The sequence below is a fragment of the Taudactylus pleione genome, unplaced genomic scaffold (assembly GCF_031769625.1).
Source record: "Taudactylus pleione unplaced genomic scaffold, aTauple2 ptg000412l, whole genome shotgun sequence".
In the NCBI taxonomy this organism is placed as follows: Eukaryota; Metazoa; Chordata; class Amphibia; order Anura; family Myobatrachidae; genus Taudactylus; species Taudactylus pleione.
In genome coordinates, this window is record NW_028284814.1 from 30,533 (window position 1) to 49,638 (window position 19,106).

The 19,106-nt window shown below is 45.1% G+C and overlaps 1 protein-coding gene across 1 annotated transcript in view; it reads left to right on the forward strand.

The window, feature by feature from the left end:
• The window catches only part of LOC148506254 (helicase senataxin-like), a 37,714-nt gene extending 19,246 nt beyond the window's left edge, over window positions 1-18,468 (forward strand). The window contains exons 8-22 of the mRNA XM_088447042.1: window positions 316-492; window positions 581-810; window positions 3,993-4,160; window positions 5,182-5,338; window positions 6,087-6,188; window positions 6,721-6,827; window positions 8,084-8,155; window positions 9,866-10,015; window positions 10,103-10,210; window positions 10,376-10,548; window positions 10,632-10,724; window positions 11,949-12,116; window positions 12,409-12,507; window positions 16,519-16,606; window positions 17,215-18,468. Of these exons, the coding sequence (XP_088303168.1) occupies window positions 316-492; window positions 581-810; window positions 3,993-4,160; window positions 5,182-5,338; window positions 6,087-6,188; window positions 6,721-6,827; window positions 8,084-8,155; window positions 9,866-10,015; window positions 10,103-10,210; window positions 10,376-10,548; window positions 10,632-10,724; window positions 11,949-12,116; window positions 12,409-12,507; window positions 16,519-16,606; window positions 17,215-17,832 (2,510 nt within the window). The 3' untranslated portion in view covers window positions 17,833-18,468. The remainder of the gene's footprint in view (window positions 1-315; window positions 493-580; window positions 811-3,992; window positions 4,161-5,181; window positions 5,339-6,086; window positions 6,189-6,720; window positions 6,828-8,083; window positions 8,156-9,865; window positions 10,016-10,102; window positions 10,211-10,375; window positions 10,549-10,631; window positions 10,725-11,948; window positions 12,117-12,408; window positions 12,508-16,518; window positions 16,607-17,214) is intronic.
• Window positions 18,469-19,106: the final 638 nt, after the last annotated feature.

Below are 19,106 nucleotides of genomic sequence, written 5' to 3' on the forward strand. Positions count from 1 at the left end.
GTTTATCCCTACTTATGTGTCCCCCGATAATCTAAATGTGATACATTATTTTCATCGAGCCCTTTTTCTCAAGGTGTTTGATATATCAGAAATGTGCTTTGATGCTTTCATTTTACAAAATCAAAGATATAAAATTAGGTGGGTTAGCAATGTAACTAAAACAGTGTTAAAGGGAGTCTAGTGGGTGATGCCTAGTTCTACAGCCACCACACAAATGTCACTCCTATGCAAGTGTCTTATGTTTCAACTTTGTTCTTTCGGGGGGTATTTAGTGAAGCCAGGTTGACTGCCTTATTATCCTGTTTACTCCTATAGTGTGGATTCGGGATGCAGATTTGAACTTTCAGCGACACCCAAAAGAGGACGATTTAGTGTTCCTGCTGACGCCGGAGTCACCCAATAACTTGCCCGAAGAGAAGGAATCTCCGGCTCCACCGCTCTATCACATTGGACATGTTTTTCGGTTTACACGCTCGCAGCGTACAGAGAGCTGTAAGTGCCGAATCGTGTTACTGTGTGAATTTGCTGCTAATGTCCTGAACAACTGCCTGATCTCCCTGCATTGTCTCCTCGCTTCCAGATGAGAAGGAACAGTACACAATGTGCGACCTGTGCATCCACACCTACGGGAATCTGTCCGCGTTCCGCAGTCAGCAGGTGCAGTGCATAGTGATCGGCAGCCTGATAACCACACAGCGGCAATTCAAAGCTTTGCTCCAGATGCAGCGGAATCCACTCTTCAGGCCCATCATTCAACCCAAACCCACAGACTTCTTACCCAGAGACATTACGCCGAACGAACCCAGCTTGGTAAGATCTCTCTGCTTGCGCCGAATGGTTCCTATACTGCGTGTGGGAAGTATTTGGCATATGAAAGAAACAAACAAAAAATTTAAATTAAATGGCAGTTTTCATAAAGTAAAGGAATTGTGAGTTATATTTCAGATCATGTCAATACGGGAACTTATAAAGCATTCTACAGCAGCAAAGTAAACTGAGAACAGACTAAAGAGAATAAATTGTTTACTAACCCTTTATGATCTAGCCTAAACCTAACCCTTCCCCCTAATCCCACTACTTACTGTCGGGATGCTGGCGGTGAGATTCTGACTGGTGTCGGGATTCCGGCATCCCGACAGCTGGGATTTAAACTACATCCCGTACAAAACCGTCTCTCCCACTAGATCCCAACTGCAGAGTAGACAAAATTGCTTCCACACAGCCTTCCTGCTGCTCCCGTCCCCACATACATACGCACACATCTACCCTGCTATGTCCCATTTCCTAAGGAGTACTGGTCACTGTTGCTACCGCCATTGTGTAGGAGACAGGCAGGCGCCGGCTTTCGGGTGGATATCTTTCCTCTCCCACTGACAGCTGCAGTTTTTTGTATAATTTAGTTATACCTTTTACTGGGTTAAGGCACAGGCGGATATGGAGGGGGCTAGTGCACCATTAAACCAAGATCCTATCTGCTGTTATCGCATAGGGCAACTGGACCCTATATAGGGAGAACCAACTAATGTATACAAGGAAGCGCTGACCATATGCACATAATAAATAATTAAACATTGTGAACAACAATATCAATATACATAAAACTTCAATACGTCCAATGTAACGGACTAGCCAAATGATGATTCCGTTGATTGATACTTCTCAACGTTAGTGAGATTATTCTGCAAGTCCAAATGTGAATTAAATAATAGTGTATTCTCCAAAGCTGATTATATTTGTATAAGAAATAATCACTGCTTCCCAAGTCATAGATGAGGTCTTAGTTGTGTATATAAAGCGGATAACTAGACCAAATTGGCCAAATTCATGCAGAAAATGGGTGTAACCGGTCCAGCTCTACCTCCAGAGTTACTGCTGATTTGCAGGCTGGTAGTTCGTAGCAGTTTTCAGAAATCAATTGATCAGTTTAGTTTTGAAGGCAGTGCGGTTTATGAAGTCCCAACTTTTGTGATCTGCATTAGGCATATAGATCTATAGTTTGCCCATATTTTGTATGTTGTGCACTTATACATTTGTTTATGTTGTCTGATTGTTTAGTGATTAAACACGCAATGTAATAACTGTGACTGTGACACTACGCGTGTCAATTCAGCGTGGAGTGAGTTCTTGGGGATGTAGTCCGGAAGCCGACGGATGACAGGCTTCTAAATCTAGACACCTGTCATTTGACCGACGTCGGGAGCCCGGCATGCCGATCGAGCGGACTTAGGGTTAGGCACCCCCCCGGGGGGCTTAGCTTTAGGCAGCGGGGAAGGGGGGGGGATTAGGTTTAGGCACTTAGAGGGGGGGGTTAAGGTTAGGCACCAGGGGGAGGTTAGGGTTAGGCACCCTAAAGTAGGGTTAGGGGGTAGAATTAGATTAGTTAGTACTTACCTTTAGGACAATCGGGATTTACTTCTTTGTCGGGCGGCCGCTGTCGGGATTTGCGGCCGGCGGTATTACATATCACACCCAGTTCTTGGACCACAGTCAGCCTATTCAACGTCTTTTTAAATTTACAATGGAGTGTATGGTTCACTCGCCCCCTGCCATTCCATCTCTTGAATAAATGCAGAAATAAGCGATCCTCAGGGTAGTATTCTCTTTTGTCGGTACTTTCATACAGGCGGCAGTCGACTTTGTTGATCTAAGGCAGGCTGAGCAATCCGTTTGGATCCAGTATTGGTGTAATCGCGGTCACTAAAAACACAAGTACTGGTTTTGATGCGTTACTGTGCCTACTGTGAGCGGTTTCATCAGAGGTCTCCTCTTCTCCTAAGATGGTATTGGAAGTTCCACGTAAATAAGGCTTTGCCCCAAGAACAGTCTTCAGAGGAATCCAGATATTGGTCCTGATTCAGCACGGAGAGCGATTGCTATCGCAGCAGCGTAATCCCACGCAATGCAGCTGTGAAAATATGCTAATGCCTGCCACTACTGCTTTCTCACTTACCTCGCAGGCCTGCGCATACATTGTAACATCGAAGCACATCGGTTCCTTACGCACAATCACAGCAGGTCCGACCCGTCGCAGAAATTGCAACTCTCATCGCCGGCAGTGAGTACTCAAGCTGCATATGCCGTCGTAGTGGCTAATTTATGCAAGCCCATGAGACTGCGTTCAAAACAGAGAGGCATGCCTGCATTTCTGCAACCACTTCCAAGTCACCACCCCCAATAGCTCACGGCCTGTCACTCACTCTGCGATGGATTCCTGTCTGCTTGCGTAATCACAGTGCATGCGCAGTCAGAAACAATCGTCCGACCTGCGTACGCGGTTGCGATTCGTGCTAAATCTGACCCATTGTCACGCTTTGATGTTGCGAAAGTCCATAAACCTTTAGAGCCGTGAGTCCTTCATAAGCCTCACAAGAGGGTTAAGAAAAGCAAATGATTTTCAGATGGTTCATTTCAGTGATTCACTACATTGAAGCAGGGTAACTGGTTTCTGGCAGTATGAAGACCTTTTCTGCCAGATCAGTGACTGCCTCTTTGGTGCTGGTGCCCCAAAGTCTTGGCTCAGCAGCCATGTCTGTCTATCACCTGGTCCTTGTTCCATGATTTAAATGATTGTGCGTACACAGATGCTAGCTTTGAAAGGATGGTAAGGCACACCACAAGTTTCCTAATGTCTTTCCCATAGAGGACACCTTTCGTTCTCAATGTTTCAGGGTTAGGGCACTGGACACCCACCTGTCAATGGTCTGGTTCTCTTTCTTTGTTTTTTTTTTTTTTTTTTATTATAAGTTTAATGCTGTGGAGGGACTTTTTTTTTTTGTTTTTTAAGTTTAATGCTTTCAGACTTTTTTTTTTTTTTTTTTCTTCCCCGGTGTTCTGTCCTGCGGTTTTTGATTAGACAAATAACTGGTTTCTCGGCAGGTCAGGTGATATAGAGGAGGCGGAGTTTCAGGTTCAGTGTAGAATGTTAACAGGCCTGAACTCCTGCAGAAGAGCCTTTTAAGCGGCTTTTAACATGTTTTCTGTATCCCTCACAGTTCCCCAGCTTGAAGGAGTATAACAGTGACCAGAGAAATGCCATCGAGAAGGCCCACGCCATGGTGAAGCAGCATCCTCGTATACCCAGAATATGTTTGATCCACGGGCCCCCGGGAACTGGCAAATCCAAGACTATCGTTGGCCTATTATACAGAATTCTCATGGAGGTATGCACACTTAGTTCAGTTTGGACTGATCGATATGATGTTACTGTAAAATTTCAAATTTATATCTCTTCCACACCGTGTACAAGTTTTCGTTACACTTTAATCCCTTTGCTGCACGGGACGAATGAGGCTCGTTCTCTGGATATGTAGCAAGACTGCTGAGGATGAGCTCCACTCGTCCTCTGCAGTGAGTGTCCAAAGTAATAATAAAAAATAAATAAATATATATATATATAATCTCCTTTTTGTTTTCTGTAGGCCCATCCATTGCGCAAGAATCATTTTCAAATTGCTACTTCAATTCATTTGTCAGTGTGTGTGTGTGTGTGTGTGTGTGTGTATGTATGTGTATATATATATATATAGATAGATAGAGAGAGAGAGATATATATATTATTTGATAACTCAAAGTCTGATCTGCTGACACCCCACAGAATTGTCCTCGCCCTTTCCATCACTTGCAATAGACCCATCACAGTTTTCAGCTCCAGGCTCAGGGCGCATGAAGTAGTAAGAGGTTGCTGTATATCCCAGCGACAGGGTTACACACCCACAGCAACAGGGAGTTCATACTCCACTAATGTTTATTCAGTGGTATCCTGAGAGTTCCTAACTTCAGGGTTAAACCATCTCACTTGCATAATCGTTGTGTTGGCTCCGCCTTTTCATGTGTTGCCCCCGCCTACAACTTAAAGGTCTTAATCTGCCCTTGGCCAATAGTCCAAGTAGAACTCTGATGCAATTAGAAGACCATCCCACGCATGAGAACTTTTTTTATATCCACACGTAAAGCATAACTCCACTGTTTTTGCTGACTTTTACTGTAGTATTCTAATCTAACAGTTCTGCAAACTGGCTAGAGTATGGCTTTATTTGATGTGTGTAGAGTGGCACACAATGACCCTTGATTTACATACTTAGGCGATGACTTTGTCCAGTGGTTGGACGTCCCAGAGGTAAGGCACAGTATAGGCAAAAAGACTGTAGTACGGGTACAATGAACATGTCTGGTGTTTTGCAGAGGAAGAGCGGCGATGTTCCGGTTCAGAACTTTAACGCCAAAAATAAGAGGAACAGAGTTCTTGTTTGTGCTCCGTCCAATGCTGCTCTGGATGAACTGATGAAAAAGATCATATTGGAGTTCAAGGATAAATGTCACGACAAAAAGAATACCCTGGGTATGAGAGAATGCGTAAATGACTATAATATCTTTTTGGGCTTGGACGATTTAACAAATAAGTATAAAAGTATAAATTTTGGGGACGACCGACACTGGATTTTTCTTCACTGGGGGGGAGACAGGACTGGGAAGAATGTTTCCTCCTCCTCCCCATAACGCTACTGCTCTCCTGCTTATCCGCCATTCTAGTGCCCTACCTCCTAGGGAAAACTGAAATATTGCCCCTGTCTATGTCCCTCTACAGCCAAGGAGGAAAGTATTTACCCGTCCAACTTTTTTTTTTTTTGTTAAATGCTTAAAGGTGCATACACACACAATGCTTTTTTGAACAATTATCGATAACGATATAGTTTATCGTTCAATCGTTGAAAAACTTGTTCACTTTCTGAGTTAAAACGATGAGCGATTATCGTTCATTGCGCGTTCACGTTTGTAGTTCAGTCAGACTGACCAACTCAACGATTTTCAGTAAGGGAATATGCAAAAATTGTTTCTAGTTAAAAAAAAAATCGTTCATTACATTTATAAAATGAACGGTTTTAGTAAACGATTTTCGTTCATTTTCCCTTGGAAAAAATGAACGAAAATCATTTACTATAATCGTTCATTTACTATATCGTTGTGTGTATGCAGCTTAATTGTTTACTTGCCACCCATGACCACCTTCCTTTTTTTTTTTTTGTGTTTAGGAAATAAAGTTGAATGTATTTTGGATGTTTACTGATCTGTCTGCCTCCTATCTCCAGGGAACTGCGGAGACATAAGCTTGGTGCGCCTGGGATCGGAGAAAACCATCTCCTCCGACGTTGTAAAGTTTAGTCTGGATTGTCAAGTGAACTACAAAATCAGTGAGTGGGGCGCATTAAATGCTCGGCCTCTTTTTGGAATGTTTTTTTATTTTTAATCCGTTTCCATTAGGAAGGGCCTTCTGTTAAATCTGTGATGTTTAAAGTTCAAACACCACTCAAAAATTCTCGCTCAGCTGAGTCGGCGGAGCTTTCTGAGACCGTTTAGGGCCTAGAAAGAATGCAGGCCTATCCGTTCTCTAGGAACACGCAACCTCACTCACAAATGAGGTACTATTTCCTCGTGCCTCAGTGATGTTACTTGTTTCTCATTCTTCAGAGAGGTCCCTGTGTCCTGTGCAATGGATGGGACTGCCTTTTCATAAATATTCGTTAAACCACAAAAAGGCCGCTCCCACCCTGCGAAGGGGACAGATGCCGTTTGAGCGTAGAGGTGTCAATAAATGCTTTGAGAGTTTTGAACCCAAATGGCTTCAGTGCTTTTGCTTTTGAACCTGTAGCCATTTATGTATCCACCTTTTGGAACCTGGCTTTCATGTCGTCCTCTGATGTACAACCCTTCTTCCATCTGCAGACAGAGCTCAGCAGGATCACAGCATCCACAGGCAAAAGGAGGCATTAGACAGGCAGCTGGATGAACTGTCCCGTCAGAAAGCCATGGAACGGTGCAACAAGCAGACTGTGAGTGAATCAACTGCTATTGTGGCTGTGAAAAAACGCTGTCCAGAAAATGTATATCATTAGGAATGTTAAGATAGATGTTGCGTTAGCAAACTAGCCATACAAAGGTGATGCAGAATGCATTTTAAGCTACACCTGTCTACACCCACCCGGGGATAGCTTTTTCTTTTTTTTCTTTTTTTTTCCTTTGAGAATGTAAAAATCTTCACTGTTTAAGTGCTTGCAGTACCCATTGTTTGCCTGCGGGTGCTGCTGCACCACCACTTAAAAAAAATAAAATAAACTTTAATCAACCTGTTGTGAACAACGCAATAGAAAGGATCTCAGTTTAGGGGGAAAAAACTGTATGTTTTTTAATCAAGTTTTCATTTGAAAACCACACTACGTATTCTGAAAATGGACTATTCCATATGTTTGGCTTTAAGGCCTGATTCAGAGCCAAACGCTCTGACCAGAGCGCTCGCTCTGAATCAGTGCCCTCCTACCTGAAAATGGAGCGGCCTCCTGGCCGCTCGCATAGCTGTGGGTGACCACCCACAGCATATGCGAGCGGCCAAAAAGATGGTCGCGATGGTCAAGACCATCGCGACCATCGGGCTTGCGACGAGACCCTGCGGTAGGGTCTCGCTGCCGCAAGCCCAGGAGTGATTTTGGCTCAGAGCCAAAATCACTCCCACTGACCTCATTACTGAGGTGGACCTCATTACTGAGTGGGGCTGGCTTCAGACGGTAGGCGTTCCCATGGGAACTCCTCCGTCTGGCAGCCACACCCCCAGCATGCCCACCAAAGGGGGCGTGCTGTCACTCACCATCGACAGCACGCCCCCTTTGGTGCGAGACCCGGAGCGACGTATTCCTCGTCGCTCGCTGGGTCTCGCGCATGCGCACAACATCGACCCGCTTGCGAGCGTCCTTTGCTCGCGAGTGGGTCTGAATGACCCCCTTAATCTTCTCTTGTCATTGGCACATGTTAAAACTATGAAAGTGCTATTCTTACCACTAATGATAGTCATGAAGTGTCACAGTGATTGATTCCTAGTGTGTTCATAGGTGGAATTTGGCTCACTGGGTGTGCAAGTGATGTCAGTAATGTGACATCACTGTCAAGTAATGAGCTGCATTCTCATAAATGTGAGAATACAGTTCTCCAGTTGTAAAAACTGAATCTCCCTGTTTATATGAAAGGTGGTGTGTGTGTGTGTGTGTGTGTGTGTTTGTTTCTTTTACTGACTAACTCATTTCATTTAATTGAATAGTGCGAAGCGTTGGATCAGAAAATTGCCAAGCTGTCGAAGGAAAGGCAACTGGTGGCTAATGGTCTGAAGGAGGTAAGCACTTAAAAATCTTAACAATCCATGAGTTCTGAGCTGCATTATTGTAGATGGCAAAGAGCACTGTTGGTGTGTATAGTGCTGCTGTTCCATGTTTGAAATGCTGCTGTGCTTATGAGATTAGATACCATTCATTAATGGTATGGTTTTTTAGCAAAGGAAGAGAAACACATGAAGAGACTGTTATTCAGTGATATAGCGGAGGCTGTAAATGGATTTGAATGGTAGTAACACCTATAGAGAGAACTTGGCTAAGGAGGAGCAGAGGTCAGACTGTCTGGAGACACAACCTTCGAGATACTCCTGGCTACACCATTCCGTTCTACATTTAGCGGAATATATGATCTATAATTAAAGTTGACAGTCATTCTGCTGTATGGTTGTGGCAGGTCTAGGACCACTTACAGCCAAATTCCATGTGTGTACTGTGCAAAATGTTGAGGCCTAATTAAGGTGAATTGTCCGTAGAACAGGTTTGAAAGTTTACTAGTCTCTGCTAAAATGCTTAAACAAATAATGCTTAGGTGTCATCCTTGACTCTGAACTGTCTTTTGTTCCCCTCATTCCATCTGCCTCTAAATCCTGTTACATACATCTAAAAACATAGCCAAAATTCGACCATATCTTACGCAAGAAACTGCAAAAACTCTAATACATGTACTCATTATTTCCCGCATTGTCTATTGCAATAGTTTCCTTATTGGTCTTCCCAAAAACAGGCTCTCCCCACTACAATCCATGTTGAATGCAGCTGCGAGGTTGATCTTTCTCACCAAATGTTCAGTGTCTGTTGATCCACTCTCAGTCCCTCCATTGGCTGCCGGTCTTTTACCGTATTCAATTTAAAATACTTACACTCACACATAAAGCTATTAACCAAACCACACCAACATACATCTCTTCACTTGATCTCAAAACATCTTCCAACCCGACATCTCTGCTCTGCACAAGATCTGCGTCTCTTATCCCCGCGCATTACTTGTTCCCATTCACGGTTACAGGACTTTTTACGGGCTGCACCCACCCTGTGGAATGCCCTCCCACGCACAATAAGACTTTCCACTAGTTTCCAAACATTCAAGCATTCTCTGAAAACTCACCTCTTCTTCAGACCTTTTTTATAGCTCCCTATCTAACTCTCTTCTCATGGTAAACACCTATCACATCTTCTCCTTCTTCAATTTAACATCCTCCTAACCCTAGGCCAACTTTCCAGTGTGATTGGATTATACAGCAATCAGGCTGGACCAATTTGCAATATGTAGCCCCTATCCTTGTGTATCAACACCTATTTCCCTATAGATTGTAAGCTTGGGCAAGCAGGGCCCTCTTACCCTTATGAATGTCTTTTACGTATGTCTTGTATGTATGTATGTATGTATGTATTTCACAACCCAGTAAAATGTTAATGTTGATACAAATTGTAAAGCGCAGCGGAATTTGCAGCGCTATATAAGAAACTGTTAATAAATTAAACTGAAACTACACGTCCTTTAGGCAGTGATTTAAATATTGACCATATCCAACACTTCTTTCAGTTTGATTGTCTCCCTTTTCTTCAATGGTGGTCTTTATCCCCGGGCATTGGTGAAGCAGCTGTGTATGTCTACAATCTGGTCATTGGTTTCAAGACACAAAGTTTAGGGCAACTACTGATTTACTTCTGGTTTCTGATGCTCTTCCAACCTCCCTTTTTTTTATTGCAAGCTGCGCAGACGGCCTCAGGAAGTTCAGCGGAACATCATCCTAGAGTCCCACGTCATCTGCTGCACGCTGAGCACGAGTGGAGGGTTTCTGCTTGAATCTGCCTTCAGACAGCTGGGACAAGAACCCTTCAGCTGTGTCATTGTGGACGAGGTCAGACATCTGGGCTCCATCTGATGTTGTAGTCAGACCAGTCCTGTAGATAATATACCTAGTTGATGGCATGTGATTCTCCCTCAGGCCGGGCAGTCGTGTGAAGTGGAGACCCTTATACCTCTCCTCCATCGATGCTCTAAACTGGTGCTAGTAGGAGATCCCGAGCAACTTCCACCCACAGTAATCTCCATGGTAAGAACCCATCTCAACTTTTTGGACTATATAGTCTACAGCTTAATCGTGTTGCATGTCCTGGAGATGGACATGGACTTTTGCTAATTCTACATAGAAACCAGTCATATCTGCACTCAGCAGTTTATCTCGAGTTTATAATATTGGTCCAAAACTCATCTTTAGAAAGCTGAGGAGCTGGGTTACGGGCAGTCTCTGATGTCCAGGCTGTGCCAAAACTTGGAGGCCACAGGTACCCAATCCCCAGTTCTGCAGTTGACTATGCAGTACCGGATGCACCCCGACATCTGCCTCTTTCCATCAAATCACTTCTACAAACGCCTTCTGAAAACAGACCGGTAAGCAAGACCTTTTCCTGTTCTTGAGGTGGGGACTGGGTTAGGAGAACAACTGTATGTGTACAATTTGTTCATCTTTGCAGGAACACTGAAGAAGTTCGCTGTTCGTCAGACTGGCCTTTCCAACCATACATGGTGTTTGACGTGGCCGACGGTTATGAAAAAAAAGAGAGAGAGTAAGCACCACAAAAATACAAATATCGCAAAATCGTGTAATACTGTTTGTAGTTCAACCCATCCACAATAAATACAAATGTTTGGAAGGTTTCAAAAGTGAACGTAGAGGGAAATTACTTATTTTCCTTTTGTAGGCTTATTTATCAATAATTAATAATAAACAAAACTCTTCAGTTCATCCTAAAACTGTAGACCTGTTTGTAAATTAATCTGCAGTTACTGCTCTATTGAATATTTACAGGGTGCAGTCGGGAAGCCGACGGTCGAAATCCCGACCGCCGGCTTCCCGACTGTCTAATCCCGGCAGGGGTCTAATGACAGGCATCGAAATCCCGACGCCTGTCATTTTACCTGCGCCGGGAGCCCGATGCCCGGCATACCGATCAAAGGTAAGCCGGGCAGCAGGCGCGGACAGCCGCGGGAGGGTTAGGGGCTCCCGGGGGGGACTTGGGGTTAGGCACCCCCCTTCTCGGGAGGGTTAGGGTTGGGCTAGGGCGGAAGGTTACCAAAGGCGGTCCTCAAGGCTTCCCAACAGTACAGGTTTTAGAGGTATCCATGAATGAGCACAGGTGGTTCAATCAAATTGACTGAGGTACTAATGAATTCACCTGTGCTCAACCATGGATCTCTCTAAAACCTGGACTGTTGGGGAGCCTTGAGGACTGCTTTTGGGAACCTCTGGGCTAGGGGAAGAGGGGGGTTAGGCATCCCCGGGCTGGAGGTTAGGGTTAAGCAGCCCCCTGGGAGACTTAGGTTTAGGCTGCGGGGAAGGGGGGGGTTAAGTTTAAGCACTTACTGGGGGGGGTTAGGGGTAGGGGGTAAGATTAGTAAATACTTAAAATACTTACCTGTCGGGGCCTTCACTGTCGGTCTTCCATGCGTCTGGCGGTATTTCATACCGATCCCATATTCCATATTTACAGTGACTTTTATTCTTCACCTCAGTGACCCCCGAATGTAGATTTTCATAGTAATAAACGTGTTGGGTACAGAATGCCGGCGGTTTAGAATCCCGACTGGGTTAGGATAACTACACTTGCCAGTAAGTACCCTACCCCCTTCTCTCTAAACCTCCCTTCCCGCAACCTAATCCAAACCTCTGTTTTGTTTTGTTTTTTCATGGATATTGGTCTTCTGTTTTGACAATGGGGTTGGCCTTTAGGTTTTATTCACTCCATTACTTTTTAGCCTACCATGCTCTAACTTTTATTTCCACCCTACAGGTCGTTTTCCAACCCACAGGAAATCAAAATGGTGGTGGCTCTAATAAAGCTGATTAAAAGCAAGAAAAAAGAATTTTGCTTCCGGAATATTGGTATTATCACCCCGTACAGGGCTCAGAAGATGATGATTATTGGTGAGCTCAGTAAAGCTTTCGGAGACGAGAATAGGTGAGTAAATTATATGTTTAAAGGAATGTTGAGCTGATAACTTGCGCAACTTAAGGAAACTGCCATTGTCCACTCACCTAACTAGCGGGATCAGGAGTTGGCAATGTGTATATGTCAGTTGTATCTTTTGGGCTCAGCGCTTTATTACTTCTGTTTTTGCATTTGTCTGCATTTTACTTTTGCTATAAACCTTTGCAGGATGGCAGCAGAGATGCATTTTTTTGCACAGTTTTTTGTTCAACTGTCTTAGTAAATCTTTGTAGTGACCTAACACTACTTCTCTTTCTGGCAGGCTAAGTGAAGTCGATACGGTTGATGGATTCCAAGGTCGACAAAAAGACTGTATAATTGTCACGTGTGTTCGCGCCAACACTAACCAAGGCTGCATTGGGTTAGTGATGGAAAAATGTCTCTGGATTTTTCTTATACACCTAGCATGTCTGGTGTGGGGTCCTGGGGGTTGTGGAATCATACTTTCTCTAGCATCCTACCTGGAGGACACTGGTATACCTTGGGCTGCAGAGGGCAGGTGCTGTTCCAGTATCGCGCTGAGCGCAAAAATAGGTGTATCCCAGGGCCCCTCCCCCCTGCTTCACTGTTTCTGGGTCCCATCACAATTTATGCTTTTGAGCTCCCCTTCTCCTCCCCTACCCCCCCCCCCCCCCCCCACCACATAAAAGCACACTACCATAGACACAGTGCATCCTGCGGGACCCGCTGATTTTTCAAAACTGCATCCCCCACTGCCTATAGTGCGTAAAAGAAGCGCTATAGCCCGTAAAATGTGATCCCTGCACGTCAATCAGACGAAGCTTGTTTGCTGCCTTTTCTCCCTCTGCATCCCAGGCTACCTTGCCTTACAGTTGTAATTTTTTGCCTCGTCGGAATAGGCATTTTTCTCAGTTGCTGCAGAAGCAGTTTGAGTTTTTTTGGGGGGTGGGGGGGCCGTGGTGGGGGGCCTCCGTTGTCCAACTGTTGGCTACAACTCCTCTTTTTCTTTTGTGGTGGCTGTAGAGATGCTGTTTCAGACCGGGTCATGCTGTATGTCAGTTGGGCATGGACCATCATGGCCACGGATCAGGATTGAGGAGCCCTGATGCGCTTGGGGGTACTTTGAGCCTCAAAGGGTTTTCGACTTCCTATCGCCTTTCTTATGAGCTCCATCCCTATTGTGGGATAGACACTGTTGTATCTTGTCGGTAAACGATATAGCAGGGAACCAAATGGGGGTCAAGAGCCAGTATGTCCTGGTGTTTTTCATTGCAGGACTGGTCGGCTGCGATTCTGTCTTCTTGGTCTGTGAGCCGTTGATTCCTACTGCCCCTCACCTGGCTTGTGGACTGGGGGAGTCAGTACATGGCAAGACCAGGACTCCAGTATGTATTCCTAGGGGATGCCATGACTGGTCTGTGGTGGTTCTGCTCGTATCTTTTTCCATTACGACTTACCTTGGTGGGGTCTTTTTTTCTCTGCGTAGCTACAGACCATGATCCTATGGGTTAATGGGCTCATTGGTCAGGCAGCCAGAATCGAGGCCTGGACTCCATTCTCTTGCATGCTTTATCCTACAGTAGGAAATCCTACATTCTTAGGCATGCAGGTAATTTTGAGCATGCCTCTTGTCTTTCTCACATAGTGGTTCAAAGGTTATGCAGTCGGGATGCCGACGGTCTAAATCCCCGACTGTCTAGTCCCGGCAAGGGTCCAATGACAGGCGTCAAAATCCCGACACCTGTCATTTTACCTACGCCGACACCAGTGCCTGGCATTACGATCGAAGGTAAGCCGGGCACGGACAGCAGCGGCAGGGTGGGGGGGATTGGGTTAGGTTAGGGGCTCCTGGGGGGGACAGGGTGTTAGACTAGGGGAAGGGGGGGTTAGGGATAGGCACCCCCCCGGGAGACTTGGGTTTAGGCAGCGGGGAAGGGGGGGGTTAGGTTTTTGGCACTTGGTGGGGAGGAGGTTAGGGTTAGGCAACCCTAAGGGAGGGTTAAAGGGGGGGGTTAGGTTAGTTTATACTTAACTTTAGCGCAGTCGGGATCTTCACCTCTGCTGGGCTTCCGCTGTCAGGATTTGAAGCACAGCCGGCGGTAAATCGTACCGATCCCATCTGGAGTGACCGCGTGATGCCATCATGTCACCATCATGTCACCATGCATCAGAATCTCTAAGAAGTGTTTCTAGCATACCGATCCCGTTCAAATCGTGTCCAGAAATTGTCCATCCTTTTTAAGTATTCTAATTACAGCTCTTATAGTCTTTCTTTGAACCTTGGCTACATTCCTGAGGTTAAAACTCTCCCTCAGAAACCACCTATGTTCTGACAGTCCTTTTTGTGGTTTATTTCTTTTTAGCTTGCAGCTGCCTTTATTCCAGTTTCTTGACTCTGTATACTGTTTCTCTCTTGGAAAGTGTCGTTCTTGTTGCCAATTTTTTCGGCTAGACGGGTGTCCAAGTTAGAGGTCCTGTAGTGTAGGTCTCCGTATGTGATTTTCAACGGGACACAGCTCTCCTGTGTACTAGACCTTTGTTTCAGCCAAAGGTGAATTCCGGATTTCAGTTGAATCCGGACTATTATGCCTGCTCTAGGCGAGGAATTGACCTCAAGCAGAGGAGAAGTTTTCTTCCTCCCGGTTGCAGTTCCAGCTTTGTGTATCTAAGTGGATGGATTCGATCCATTGCGAAAAACCGACTTCTGATTTCTGCTCGATGCTTATCAGAGAGTTGTTAGGATCTGCAGTTAAGCAGATCATATTGCTTGGAGTTCCAGCCTTTGTTGCTACTGAGGCACTGCACTAATTACTGCCTGTCTGTGTGCAGTGTCAGGTGCACTAATTGATTCTCCTGACTGGACACAGCCCAGGTGCACAGTAGTCTGTCCATTAAGGGAGACTTGCTTTGATTGGACTCTGTCTCTGTTAAATTCCAGCCAGCCCAGCACTCCATGCCCGTGATAGAATTTTTTTCGTACTTCCGGTTCCTGTCTCCTGCATGTCAGTCGAGTTCCTGAAACAGTCTAGCTGTGTTTTGTTTGGGCCGTTTATTCCATCCAGGCGGCTCCATCTGCATCGCGTCCACACGTGCTGCTTGTACCATCTGGGCAGCACGGAGCGCTTCCTACCCCAGAAGCATCTGTCACCATCCGGTGGCTTGTGTCAACCCGGCGGCACCAGTCGCAGTTTAGCGTTTCAGGTGCGCAATCTAGCACACCGTCGCCAGTGTCATCCCGGCGGCACTGGTAGCTACTCTGCGTTCCAGGTGTGCAACCTAGCGCACCGTCGTCAGTGTCATCCTGGCGGCGCTGGTAGCAGCTCTGCGTTCCGGGTGTGCAACTTAGCACACCGTCGCCAGTGTCATCCCGGCGGCACTGGTAGCAGCCCCACATTCTTGTTGCATACCTCACCTGAGTTTCAACAGCCCCAAGGCTGCTTCACATCACCAGTCCCTTGGCCACGACTATAAAGGCCACAACCAGCCCTCAAGGCTGCTCCTCATATTCTACAATTGGCCACAACTAGTCAACTGGCAGCGGTCCTCTGACAACTCTTGGCTGATTAACCTTCCAATCCATAACAAGAGTTTGGCTAGCAAGTACACAGTAGGTGATCAGATGTCTTACGGCTAGTGCTCGTCACAGATATGTTTTACAAAAGGTCCCTGCCCCTGAAGGTATCACTGCTCATTTTACCAGATTGGTGAGTGCTTCAGTGGCACAGCCTGGTCTTTCGATGGAGTCATTGGGCATATTATCCCACCTAGTCCTCTGTTCATATGTTTACACTTACAGTATGTGTTTGTGCAGTTTTATGCTTTCAAACATTCTACAAGTATACCACAGTCCCTCAGAAATGCTAGAGCAATAAGGATTTTTCGTACTCCTGGTAAATCCCTTTCTCTCAACCGATCTTCCTACGCTTTGTTTCATTCAGTTTTCGTTCTCTTGGACTGCATGTTCTGGGTTGAGTGTTTGTTATCCTCTCGTACGGGCTTGTTAACTTGTTAAAACTGAGCAGCAAGGCATATAATGGTCTGTAGCAGGGAAAGGAGTCTATGTATAAACTAATTTAGTTTGATATGCCTACTTATGGAACGGCACCCTCTCTATAACCAATATACACCAGTGTCCCCCAGATGGCTTCACAGAAACTTATTTAACGATGAATATATATATATATATATATATATATATATATATATAGTGTTTACATGACTCTGTAGATGCCGACCTTTGACACCAGTCCAATCGTCGGTGCTGTGACACTTGGTGGGAGGACACAATACATATGACTGCTCCACTTTTTGTTTTTAAGAAATTTCTCTATTTCTTAAAAAAGGATAATTGTCACTTTTTAGCATTGTCCCCAATTCACTGTGCCTCTCTTTCTCTGCTGTATGTGTTTAGCTTTTTGGCCAGTCGGCAACGTCTGAATGTGACTATCACGAGAGCCAAGTTTAGCCTTTTTATCTTGGGGAGCCTGCGAACTCTAATGGTAAGTCTAACAATGCAAATCTCCATGAATCCGCTTGAACCTTAACTGTTAATTAATAACGCAGTTATCAAACGTTTTCACATTTATGTATATAGCACGCACATATTACGCAGAGCGTTTTAGAAATTATTTGTCCTTTACTATCACCTGTATATAAACTAGGATTATTGTTTGTCGTTGTTGTTAGAAGCCAATTAGCCTAACCAGTAGGTTTTTGGGTGGTGGGAGGATACTGGAGCACTCGGAGTAAACTCACACAGGAGCAGTGAGAACATACAAACTCCACGCAAATAGGGCCTTAGTGGGAATTGAACCCAAGACTTCAGTGCTGTAATACTAACCACTACGTTAATTGTGCTGTCCCTGTATTCCTAAGACCCCAAATCTTTACTGTAGACTGGTTGATTCTGGGTTTTCTGTTACAGCTTACACTCTGTAACATTGTAATTGCTGTATGTAATATCACAATTGGTGAAGTAACTGTGTAGCTGCAGTTAAGGCAATTACTGTAATTGGCATGTGAGAGTAATGGGGTGGGGAGGTAACTCTTTATCAGCTTTTTAAATATCTGATGACCTACATTTACTTACTGATGCACTTTGTTGCAGGAGAATAAAGAGTGGAACTATCTGATTCAAGATGCACACAGGAGGGGGGCCCTCATTAAGACAAAGGAGGAACATTATCAAAGAGATGTTAACAAGATCCTGAAATTAAAACCGATACCACCAAGGACTCCTTTTGTGCCACCCAGTAAGCCAATAGAGAGACCTACAGATGGATTATCCCATACACCTCAAACGGCAGCACCTGCCAGAAAAGTAAGTAGTCCACCTAGGCCAACAGCAAGCCCAGCACCTCAACGGATTGTGGCTCACCCAGCCGTGGACATTAGGTACCTACCAAGCGTCTCAGCACCGGTAGCAAGTAAGAGGCTTCAAGATCCCAGATTGGCACGCTGGCAGGAAACCACGAGAGGTGCCAGTACGACACCGCCTGGTCTACAGCCGCAGTCAAATGCAAACCATCCCCGAGGTCAGCGCCAACAGCACTTTAATTCATCTTCAGCAGCTGGCGGTAGACCACCTCAACAGCCCTCACCTAGAAATCAGCGGTCCCACAGTGACCAGGACGAAAGTAACCGCTTCTCCAGGCACCAGGATTATCGAGAGCGCAGAAACTCTTATGACTCAAACCATGAAGTTAAGAAACGAAAAGTGTCATAGTCTGCTTAGTGCTAAATTACTCGGCAAGGTGGTATTTACAGTCCCATGGGCCGTCACTGTCTTTTATATGTACTGGTATTGTAGGATCCCAAGAGACCTCAACGTATCTCCGCTATACATAAATCCATTACTAATCCTCCTTTGTACAGATGTGTTAAAAACGTACTATGCAAGTGCTCTCTAGAGAAATATATCCTTGAATTCTTACCCTGCAGCACACAGAGTAATTGGGATCTTTGTAGAATAAATGTAAGTAAAAGTGTAATATAGTGGTCAGGAGGTCAATGTGAAGAGTGCTTATTTTTATTAGAGAAAAAGGATTTAGAATCACTTCAAAGCTTTCATGTTTTTTTGTTTTTTTTTCCTGTGATTGTTTTTCTTCTTTTTTTTCTCTTTTTGTATCACCTGGTTCAAGCCGCCCTGATGCTGATGACGTCACGAAGGCTACTTCCCACTTTGTACTTTTGAGTTTCAGGGTTTTATAATCTACGCTGCTTCTTCCAAGCTTGATGCTCGTTTCTGGGAGAGACCAAATTAAAACTTGGAAGTGTAAAAGTTTCAACAGTGCTCCAGAGTGCTAATTTCTCCTCTTCCATTCGTAGAAAATAAATTCGGAATTCTGTTCCTTTTTATGAAGGAAGACCTGTTTGTCGTTTTTTTTAATTCTGCCTCAAGTTTCAGTTTCTGAACAAATTGTTGATTGAAATTCTCGGTCTTCCTATGTGGGGGACACTGCTAACCATGGGGTTTAGCGGGTGCTGTGAGGAGCAGCACCTCAAACTGAACTTGTTTGTAGCTAAGCCTTCCCCTCCACATCCCATCAGCACCTTAGGACCCTATCAGATTCAGTTTATCTGTACTCTGGATAGGAATCTGTATTGTTAGCTGCAGGAGAAGCGCTATGAATTTTGGTTTTATTTTTGTTATTTATATGCTGTTTTTGGTGTAAACTTTGCTGAAGGGGGAGGGTGGGGGGCAGGTCGGAGTGCTTTTGGTGCCCAGTTCGCCACTGTCTCGGTATGGGGGGGGCGGCCCAGTCTCTGCAGTTTTGGGCAATGTGCACCTCTGGGTGACTACTGCTGGCCGTGCTGCCCGCCATAAATTCAGAGACTGCTCGTTGGGACTGGTGGGCAGAACTAACAACGTAGAGCTGTCTTTTACTGTGATTGAGAAGTGGGCTTAGAGAAGCCTTAGCAGGAAAGAGCACTTTACTCCGTATAAGACTACGAAGCCAAGGGGCCAATTGTTTTGGTTCTTGTTGTGGTCACCAGGGA